This window comes from Benincasa hispida, chromosome 9 (assembly GCF_027475165.1).
Source record: "Benincasa hispida cultivar pf3 chromosome 9, pf3_genome.v1.1, whole genome shotgun sequence".
Lineage (NCBI taxonomy): Eukaryota > Viridiplantae > Streptophyta > Magnoliopsida > Cucurbitales > Cucurbitaceae > Benincasa > Benincasa hispida.
In genome coordinates, this window is record NC_143486.1 from 76,047,012 (window position 1) to 76,058,248 (window position 11,237).

Consider the following 11,237-nt stretch of genomic DNA (forward strand, 5'->3'; position numbering starts at 1 on the left):
TTTCGAATTTCCAAGAGTGATTCTTGTAATTTTCTGTGAGATTCGATCGATTTGTATTTAGAATTTGTATCAATATGCAACTATCAATTGATTGCTTAAAGAATTTCATCATTCATGAGTAGGTAATTCTTTTTCTTGGGGAATTATGTAAATTGACATTTTCTTGAGACTTTCTTGAATTTTCTTTCATCTAATTACTTTATTTTGAATTTCTTGCTGAGATTTAGAATAAAATTGATTAAAATTGAATTGTCGACTCAAGATTAATCAATTTCTGTATGCAAAAATTATATGGTTCTATAACAGAATTGTAGTTATATATGCAAGAATTAGTAGTGTTGATAGAAAATATGGACTTTTTTCCTCTTTTCTTAAAGAATCTATTAATTTAGAACATTTATGCAATCAATCAAGATTGGAATAATTAAGAAAACCTACGAGTTTAATGCAACTTAGGGATTAATTGTGAAATGTCTTTAGGAAGCAATTAAGACCTAGATTAAGGTTAATTGTGAAATTAGCTAATTAGGGCATTAGGAATTTATTCTTAATGAACTATTGAATAATTTAATTGCATGATTCTTTGTTAAGTCAATGATAGAATTGCCTAGTTTACGTAAAATCCCCAAGATTTCATTTCAATTAAATCTTATCTCACAATCTCTCTTATTTCTCTTATCAATAAACTTCCTATATCAATTATTGTCTTTTTCACTTAGATAGTTTCTAGTTCTTAAAACAAACAACCCCCCTTCCCCAATTTAATCTTTTGCATTTTGGAATTCAAGTAGTCTATTTTTAGGCCAATTAGTAGCAGTTCTGTTAGGATCGACCTCTTACTTCCACTATTACTATGAGTTAGTTCTAGTTGTAGTTAGAGTTTTATAAATTTCATTTGTTTTGAGTAAGATAAAATTAACGACACCTATTTGCTCCAAACACCTATGTTGATTAAGAAGTGATGTAATAGGGTTGTTTAGACTTTTCCGGGGTCATCCCTATGTTGATCAAATAAGGTTGTTAGACCTTTTTAGGATCATCCCTATGTTGATCAAATAGGGTTGTTAGACCTTCCATCCATGGAGGAGGCTTTGTCTTAACCTCTCAAACTTCTCCTAGAAAACATCCGAAAAAACCTGCTATGTTGATCAAGAAGTGATAATATAATAGTGTTGTTTACATCTTTCCGGGATCATCCCTATGTATGTCAAGACAGCAGTCACATATCGGGGAATTGCTATAAAAAAACTCAACCTTTTCAAAGAAAAATGAAGAGTTGACAAGATAAAAAAAAATACTTCCTCAAATGCAAGTTATGAGTAGCTTTAATTCCAGTAAAAAAAAAATGGGAATAAGTTAGTAAAAAAAATTGCAAATGATAGAAAATGGAAATTAAAAAAAAATCAAGAAAGAAAAGAAAAATTTTGAGAAAAGAAAAAAGAAAAAGGAGGAAAACAAAGTTTTTCTCTTCTTTACCTTTGTGCAGGGCTACTTCAGGGTTCGGAGTCCTAATTATAGAGGATTCACCAGGTTCCATGACGAATTAGGAAATCAAATCAGATAAAGATTTAGTTTGGATCATTATATTTTAAAATTTCCTAATTTGATTTTATTCTAATTTCGGATTAAATTTTAAAATAATCAAATTAAAGAAGTTATTTTTTTTTATTTAAATTTTGTTCTCGAATTTATCTTCAAGTGAGATTTGGACATATTTCAGATTTCATCCCGGAATTCAAATCATCCAAATTTAGCCTCATATCCTTAAAGCCAAATTAAATTAAGGATAAAATCTCAAATTTATCTCAAACTAAAATTTGGCTATATTCCAAATTTTATCCAAAAATTCAAATTACACGCATTGTTATCCTCAAGTCAAATTAAATTAAGGATAAAGTCTCAAATTGATGTAAATTTTAAATTTGGGCATCGTCCAAATCTTATCTCAAATTCATCCAAATTTATGTTCTTATTTCTATTTCCAAATCAAATTGCAGGTAAAACCTAAAATTCCTTTTAAATTAAAATTTGACAATATTCCAAATTTTATCTTAAATTTAAATCAACTTTAGCTTTTGCACATAGTCCAAACCAAATTGGAGTCAAAATCTCAAATTAAAATTTGGTCATATTTCAAAATTTATCCCGAATTCTAGTACTAAATTCTTAGTTTGGTCGGCACATCAAATGAAGTTTAAATCAAGAGAAAATAACTTATATTTTGATTCCAACTTCACCTTTTTCGAAATTCATCCACCCACATATGTGCATAAATCTCGAAAAGAGACATTTTTTGAAGGAGAAATTTTGGACCAATCATAAATTGCCACGTCATTCATTAAATTAATGATAAAACTCTAAATAATTGAACCTGAGACCAATTATAAGTTGACATGTATTCCCAAATTGAAGTTGAAGACATAAATTGGCAAAGTCCAATGATGCCACGTGTTTTCATCACAAACGTTGGATTGAGTGAAATTAATTTGGCACAACTAATTGGGTCTAAGGGTCAGACCCATGGACCAACCAAGCCTAAGCCCCCAAATCCCATCAGAGAACTCTATAAATAGAAGAGCTCTCTTCATTTATAGGGGAGCAATTTTACATTTTAGAGAGCCTAGAGAGAATTTGGTGTAAGGGTCTCCTGAAGATACAAAAACTCTTCCAAGACTTCAACTTCAAGAAAATCACGCGTTATGCTTCTTCAAGTCAAGCGTATGCATTCAACTAAGAGAGAATTAGAGGACCAAGTACTAGAAATCGAACCACATCGCATCAAATCAACATTAACATCAACATCAACAAAAGTTTCACTCCACGAAACAAGTTTTTCTAGAAACCTTCGTACGAACTGAGCTTTCAAAGGCAATAGAATATCTTAAGTAAGAATTTAAGATGAAAGATCTTGGAAAAACAAAATTTTTCCTTAGCTTGCAAATTGAGCATTTTAGTAGATGAAATATTTGTTCATCGGTCAACTCATATAGAAAAAGTTTTGAAAAGATTTTATATTGACAAAGCACATCCATTTAACATACCAATGGAAGTTCGTTAAGTAAATGTGAAGAAAGATATGTTTTAACCTCGAGATCATAATGGAAAACTTCTTGGTCCTTAAGTACCATATCTTAGTGTAGTTGGTGCACGTATGTATCTTGTTAATAATACAAGACCATATATTGCATTTTCAGTAAATTTATTAACAAGATATAGTTATTTTCCAATAAAAAGACAATGAAACGGAATTAAGCATATACTTCGTTATCTCTGAGGAACAATTGATATGAGTTTGTTTTTCAAATAAATAAAATTTTGATCTAGTTAGTTATGCAGATTCTATATCTTTATCTAATCCACACAAAGCTAGATCTCAAACATGTTATCTATTTACATATGGAGGAACTGATGTATTGTGGCGGTCAGTGAAACGGATCATAACAATTACTTTCTCAAGTCATGTTGAAATTCTTGCAATTTTCGAGGCTAGTCGAGAATGTGTATGGCTAAGATAATTGACTCGGCATATTCTTGAAACATGTGATTGTCTTCTAATAAAAATCTTCCAACAATACGAAGACAACACAACATGCATATCCCAAATCAAATGAGAATATATTAAAAGAAGTAGAACAAAACATATTTCACCAAAACTTTTCTACACTCACGATCTTGAAGAAAATGGCAACATCACTGTACAACAAAATTGTTCGAAAGATAACCTAACAAACTTATTAATAAAGGCATGACCTATCGCAATCTTTAAAAAACTGGTGCACAACATTGGGATATGGTGACTCAGAGATCTCAAGTGATGTTTCCATGAGGGGGAAAATACACTTTGTAGGAGTATAAATTATATGAAATATGTACTATTTTCCCTTCAATGGGATTTTTTTCCTTAGATTTTTTCCTAGTAAGGTTTTAACAATGCATATTTCATGTATATAATGGGCATCTAACGGGGAGTATTAAAAATATTATGATAATTGATGCTCATTAGATGCTCATGCTTAATGTCCATTGACCATGTGTCATGCCCTCATTTTTCAAAGTGTTGTCTATGTGTCTCAACACTACACATTATTAGTTCATGTAATCCACCTCTTACTTGTCAAATTACCTATAAATGTAACATTTGGTGGGTTTTGGATGACACATACATGCATTTGGAAAAATCCATAAATTTTGGAGAAAGTGGAGAATCTTGAGAAATTTCTTATTTCATTTTTTTTAATTTTTTATATTATATTATATTTTATTGGTATCTGTATTCCGTTGTGCTCCTCAAATTCACAACAATTTTTTTGTTTACATCAAGCTTGTTTTATAATTTTTTTTCTTTGCTCTAAAGTGTTGAATTTTTTTCCTAAATTAACTAAACAAACATAAAAGTTTCTCCTGTCGATTTAAAGGTAAAATGTTCATTTATCTTATCCCACACATAGTAAAAGAAAAAAGAAGAAAGAAAACCTTGTTAGAATAATTCAAGGCCACGTTTAACAATTTTTAATGAAAAATGTTGCAATTGTAATGAGATTCCATTGATAGATCAATAGTAACAAGTCAAAATCGCAAATGTAATTAGATTACTTTTAATCACATTTATTTAGAATTATGATTTTATCACTGTTGAATGAGAAATTTTGGCGAATCATGAGTTGTCACATCATCAATGAAAGCCCTAGCCTATTGAAAAAATCATAAGTTGGATTGTACCAAGTAATTAAAGTCGCTTAGGCCTAACCCAATTCAAACCCATGGTGAAATTTTGGGCTAATTAAAGATTAAGCCCAAGCCCAACTTTAACCTAAACCCAATTTGGGCCCAATAAAGTAATTAGGCCCAAGCCTATGTAAGGCCTATGAGAAACCTCTATAAATAGAGACATTATCTCTTCATTTGCAGGAGGAGGAATGGAAGGCAAAAGCTTTCTAAAGATCTAAAGTCTGAAGCTCCAAGGATCTGAAGAACATAACTCCTCTAAAGCTTTGAAGATCAGAAGACACTGAAGCTCTGAAGATCAAAAGACATATCAAAACTCTGAAGATCAGAAGACATTAAAGTTCTGAAGATCAGAAGACACTAAAGCTCTGAAGATTAGAAGACATATTAAAGCTCTGAAAATTTAAGCTCCCTAGATCCAAGACTCAAGCTCTCAAGTGTTGAAGACCGGAGCTTCTCAAGCTTCGAAGACTGAAGTTCTCAAATTCTAAAGAAATGAAGATCTAAACTATTTGAAGCTTTGAAGATTAGAAGATTCAACAAACTGACCGTAACTTCACAACCTACAAACTGAAGATTCAATCTCCTCAAATCCAATGGCCAAGCCCAAGCCCACCTGTGAACTCTATAAATAAAGAAGCTCTTCTTATTTGGAGGGATCAACAATTCTACACTTCAGAGAGCTTAGAGGGAATTCTCTACAATCAGAAGACTCCTTGACTCCTGAAGCTGACCACGCTTGAAAACTGAAATCCTTAAGCATTCAGAAGACTAAAGTCCTTTGAAGATACGAGCATTCTGACCACGCTTGAAGACTGAAGTCCTTTGAATATACAAGCATTCTTCCAAGACTCAAAGCTCAAGAACATCCACACGCCCTGCTTCTATACATCAAGCGTACACATTCAACCGAGAGAGAATAAGAGGATTAAGTACTAGAGATTGAACCACATTGCATCAAATCAACAACAACATCAACACCAACTCAAGTTCAAATCCACGAAACAAGTTTCTTCGGAAGCCTCGTGCAAGTACTAATCATCCAAGAAGATCAACAAACCCAAAGGTCGATCGTCCAAGAAGATCATCAAGCCCAAAGGGCGATCAACCAAGAAGATCATCAAGCCCAAAGGTCGATCATCTAAGAAGATCAACAAACCCAAAGGCCGATCATCCAAGAAGATCAACAAGCCCAAAAACCGATCATTCAAGAAGATCAACCAGTTCAAAGATTATAGTTTATTTTGAAAGCATTAAAATATTATGTATTAGAGATTGTACTCACTCTCCACAAAATTAATATAAATACAAACTTCAAGTTCCACGAAATAAATTTTTCTTGAAATCTCATGCGAACAATCACATTTATTGTTACCATTACCCTTTAGGATCAAATAACAATGGTAACAATAAATATGAAAAATTCATAATTTTCATGTTGTAATAGTAAATAACATAACTATAACCGTAATGATGTCAGCATAATTTCCAAACACAATTGGATTGAGTACCCTCCACTTATTAATCAATTTACGTTTTTATTACAAATTTGAATCGAGTCCTAAAGGTCAATATGCCTATGTAATACAAATAAACCATACCAAATATAATAAAAAAAATTAAATTACCTTTGATTTATTACGCGGCCAAATTCTAAAAAACAATGGGACGATGTGAAATGTGAGGCATAGACACAACTGTCAGCTGGTCCCTTTATAAAACAAGCCTCAAAGCTGAAAAAATGAATCTTTATAATTCCGAGGATTTCCCTTAATACTTTTCACCAATAACACAATTCAAAGATCATGAGATTTTGTACGAAACCGCAACCGTACATTGCTAAAAACAAACACATGCACTTTATTTATTTATTTAAATCTTATTTCAATCTTTAAATTTGAGATAATATTCTATTTCAGTTCCTATATTTTTTAAAACTTTCGTTTTAATCCCTTAATTTTAAATATTATATTATTTTATCCTCTAAACTTTTAAAAATATCATTTTAATTTTTAAACTTTTACAAATACTTATTTCGGTCCCATATTAAGATTTTTGTGAACTTTTTAATAAAATGACAAGTTGACTTGTGTTTTTGAATGATTAAGCTATCAAATAAGTTAGTTACGTTAAAAAATCTAAAGTTTTAATTTTAAAGGTGGTAAAGCGAGAGAATTTAAAAGACATTTTTAGTTCAAAATTTTGGTCGTATTATTGGTATTTTAATTCACATTCATCTTGATCGATACATTTAGAACCTAGTCATCCAAAAATACAAGCTCTTTCACATTCCTATTAAAGAGTTAACATAATTTTAATAATAAGGACTAAAATTAATACTTAGTTTAGAGATTAAAACAAATATTTTTAAAAGTTTAGAAATCAAAATAGAATAATATTCAAGTTTAGGATTAAAATAGAATTTAAACATTTTTTTTTCATCCATAAAAGCCATACAGTACACTACAATTGAAATAAAATAAAAATCATAGTTCAAGAAAGGAAAAAGAAAAATAACTCACTTTTTTATTTCTCATCCGATTCTAAATCCTAATATTTTATATAATAACAATCTCGCTTTTTTTTCATTTATTTCCTAATATGACAATAATTTGCTGATTTAAGGACTTAATTAAATACGTACACATTTATTATTGAAAATAAAAAAGAGATGAGATTTGATTTTTTTTTTTTTTTTTTTTTTAAAAAAAAAATTCCTACAGGCATTTTCCTCCATATCCAGCATTTTCAAATAATGCTTGTTTTACTTCTTCCGTGTTCACCATTGTTCTGTGCTCGGTTCCCTATTTAATCACACATAAAACAGTAACTTCAGAAATATTATCCATTAAACATAATTGTTTTCTTTATTTACTATGCTTCTGTTTGACCATTAAACATAATTTAAAAGTGAATTTATAATGCCTTTTAGACTATTACCATTTTGTTTTTTGTTTTATTTTCAAAAAAAATTACGTCTATTTTTTCCTATCTCTTAATTTGCATTTTTATCCAGTATAATGATTGAATTTCTTAGCTAAATTTAAAAAAATAAAAAAAATAAAAAAAAATAAAAAAAATTAATTAATTAATTTTTACTTTTTTTTTTCAAAATTTGGATTGATCTTTTAAACTATTGGTAAAAAGTAGATAACTAAAAAATAAATTTAGATAGGGAAGTAATATCTAAACCAAATGTTACTGAACAAGACTTGAAAAAAAAAAAAAAAAAAACTCTTAATATCCATTAAAATCAATTTCAAATGCTGTCTTGTTTTGTTAAATGGAAATTTTAAAAGCAAGGACAAATGGACAAATATTGAATTGTTTTTAGGAGAAACATTTAGGGCTTGATCTTTTAATGATTCTTTTTCGTTTGTTTTCTAAAATTAAATTTACCAACACATTATTTCTACTTACCAAGCCAAGTTTTGAAAACGAAAGAAAAAAAAATAGCTTTTAGATTATTTTTAAGAAAATGAATTAGAATTTAATTTTTGCTCCCAAAAGTTGAAAATCAACTTAGAGAGATAATGAGAAGATTAGTACAACTTTCAAAAACTAAAAAAAAAAAAAAAAAACAAAGGTAAACAAAATCGTTAAGATAGTTTTTTTTCGGAATTAAAAAAAAAAACAGTATTTAGAGAAGTCATTACAAATCCATTTTAAAACCGATTGTTTGGATCGAAGGAAAACCAAAACAAATTAAAGGATCAACTCGAGAAAAATGATTCAAGAAAAGAAAAAAAGATTTGATATATGAGGATACCTCAGAACAAGAAGCTTGAATTGCAAAGTCATTGAAACAGCTAATAACACATTGTTGAATATCAAGGCCCAATGTTTCAAGAGTGTTGACTGTTGACAACAATAACCCTGGCTTTGCTGCACAACAAATCTCAATCCTTGTGTCATCTTCTCTTCTCTCCACATTAAACTGCATAAATCAAAAACCATAATTATAATTAAATTCATTAATTAACAACAACTAACAATCATAATTATCATAATAATTTCTTCACTTACCTTAGGCGAATTTCTCACCAGATATTCATTATTTGGTTTCACATCTCTCAAAATCCCCAACTTATTCGGATTATTATTATTATTATTATTCCCAACTCCAATTTCCCTTTCCAAATTCTTGATTTTCTCCATCAGTTCCTTCACGTACTCAATTGCATCCGCAAGAATCGCAGTTCGGTCCATCTATTTCAAAAATAACCATAATTAATCATCACCTCAAAACAAAAAATAATAATAATAATAATCAGTTAATTTTTATTTTTGGTCAGAATTTAGTTCCATAAATCGTCATTTACAGGAACTTTTATCCAACCACCACCGAAATTAAGTTATAGCTTTCTCCAAATTATAACATTAAGGTTTGATAACTATTTTATTTTTTATTTTTTTTAAATTCGTATCTTTCTTAAGAATTTATAAAAGCTATTTTTCTTTTATTTTTAAATTTTGACTTGATTTTTTAAACTATTAATAAAAGGTAAATAACAAAAGAAACAATTCGGAGGTGAGCCATGTTTGTGAGTTTAATTTTCAAAAATAAAAAACCAAATACAAAGATCCCGTTGGATAACCATTTAGTTTTTTATTTTTGTTTTTAAAAATTAAGTCGATAGACTCTATTTATACATCCAAATTGTTTCATTTGCTATCTATTTTTCTGTCAATGGTTTAAAAAATTATGCCAAAATTCGAAAACTAAATAAGTAGCTTTTAAAATATTGTTTTTATTTTTAGGATTTGGTTAAGAATTCTACTCAAATAAATATGCAAATTATTATAAGAAATTGAGAAGAAATTAGTTTAATTTTAAAAAATAAAAGAGAAAAAAGAAAAAGAAAAAGAAAAACCTTGCTGATTTTGGGAACGATGGATCTGAGCATGGAGAGGCGATCGTTGAGACGTTTCCTCCGTCGTCTCTCCGCCATGAGATTCTTGGAGGGCTGGCCCTGAAGTTTCTTAGTACACGAGTAATTGACGATTTTTTGTTGGGGAAAATCGTCGCACGTGGGCAGTGTGTTGAAAATGGGGAGTATTTTTTCAGGAGATTCAACGATAGACTCAGCTTTACAAAAACTATTAGCCTGAACTTCAAGATTATGAATCTCATCCTCCAAAATCCCAAGTTCCTCCTCTTCCATACTCGTAATCGGATATTCCCCATTATAAACCTCAAAACTACTCGGCGGAGTCTCCAACGTACTATACGACATTGAATCGCCGGAACTCCCCGCCGCCGTGGGCAAACAGTAGTGATCTTGCCCATTGAGAAGATAATTAAGATTGTGCTGATCCATTGGCAAAGAATCAGAGCAATCAAAATTCCACCCATTTGCATTATTGGAAATTAGCTCATTCATTTCTGTAGACATTGCTAATTCCCAATTCATTTCTCTTCTCAAACCCAAAACTTCTTCTAATAACAAATACTGTTCATTCATCTCCATAAATATATATATTTTTGGTCTCTCAAGTTGATAAAATGAAGGTTGAAGTTGGGGAATATATAGAGGAGAAGGAGAGAGAGGGAGGGATTTAAAAAGGTAGATTAGATTAAATTATATTGTATGAAATGAAATGGGGTATGTGACAATTAATAAAATGAAATGATTAAATTGAGTATTGTGTATAGTGTATGCGGAATCTTGATTTGTGTGGGATATGTGGAAGTGATTTTGATGTCATTTTCACCGAAATCTGTATAATCAATTAAAAGGAGAAGAAGGGGAAGGGGAAGTGCTCGTTTTTATATAAAGGTGGAGAAAAGATTGACCAAATACTTGGGTGGCACCACAAAACAAGACCATGTCAGAAAGGGTTCTCTGTATTTGTATGACTCATCAGCCAAAAAAATAAATAAAATTACTCTTTTTTTTCCCTATATATAGACAAAAACCACCCTTAAAAAAAATGGATGCTTTCTTAATAATATTTTTTAAATGAACTGTTTTTTTTTTTTTTTTTTTTACTTTATGTGAAAAAGTAGGGGATGCTGGATGTACATAGTTTGATACAACACCTAATCATTACCTTTATAATTATGCTCGTGTCGTGAGAGATATTTGTGACGCTCAATTGATTATTATAATTTGTGGGTAATAATAATTTGCTTTTCAAGTGTAGAATATTTTAATTTTAGTAGAAAATCATAAACGTTATAATAATGAGAGATTTTTAATAGTATTACTGTAGTTAATTATAAGTTATGAATAGTTGAGAATACCAATATTCTATTTGGAACCTCAATCATAGAGTAGACTATAATAGTCTACCACACCAACTTCAAGTTGGGCCCCAAACACTATAAACTTTCAATTATAAACATTGAGCCAATGAACTTATATAAACGTTCAAATTGAACTCTCAAACTTACATAATTGTAGAACTTGTAACAATCGAATATGTTTGAGAGTTCATTTGGGACTTCAATTTCTACAACTATTATAAATTTGAGGTTTCAATTTTAATACTTTTGTAAGTTTAACTCA

General features: G+C 29.8%; 1 protein-coding gene across 1 annotated transcript; it reads right to left on the reverse strand.

Annotated features, from left to right (window-relative positions):
- Window positions 1–7,227: 7,227 nt before the first annotated feature.
- On the reverse strand, window positions 7,228–10,496 carry LOC120086773 (transcription factor bHLH93-like). Its single transcript, XM_039043567.2, has 4 exons — window positions 9,600–10,496; window positions 8,752–8,934; window positions 8,495–8,662; window positions 7,228–7,529 (listed from the first exon to the last, which is right to left on the reverse strand). The coding sequence occupies exons 1-4, from the start codon at window positions 10,194–10,196 to the stop codon at window positions 7,443–7,445; spliced, it is 1,035 nt and encodes a 344-aa protein (XP_038899495.1). The 5' UTR covers window positions 10,197–10,496; the 3' UTR covers window positions 7,228–7,442.
- Window positions 10,497–11,237: the final 741 nt, after the last annotated feature.

What these genes read in the sequence shown, in the direction of transcription:
- LOC120086773 (XM_039043567.2), bottom strand. Translation starts at nt 10,196, where the DNA reads ATGGAGATGAATGAACAGTATTTGTTATTAGAAGAAGTTTTGGGTTTG. An exon ending in TCGTTCCCAAAATCAGCAAG is followed by an intron (nt 8,935 to 9,599) that starts GTTTTTCTTTTT and finishes TTTTTGAAATAG; the next exon opens with ATGGACCGAACTGCGATTCT. An exon ending in TGGTGAGAAATTCGCCTAAG is followed by an intron (nt 8,663 to 8,751) that starts GTAAGTGAAGAA and finishes TGATTTATGCAG; the next exon opens with TTTAATGTGGAGAGAAGAGA.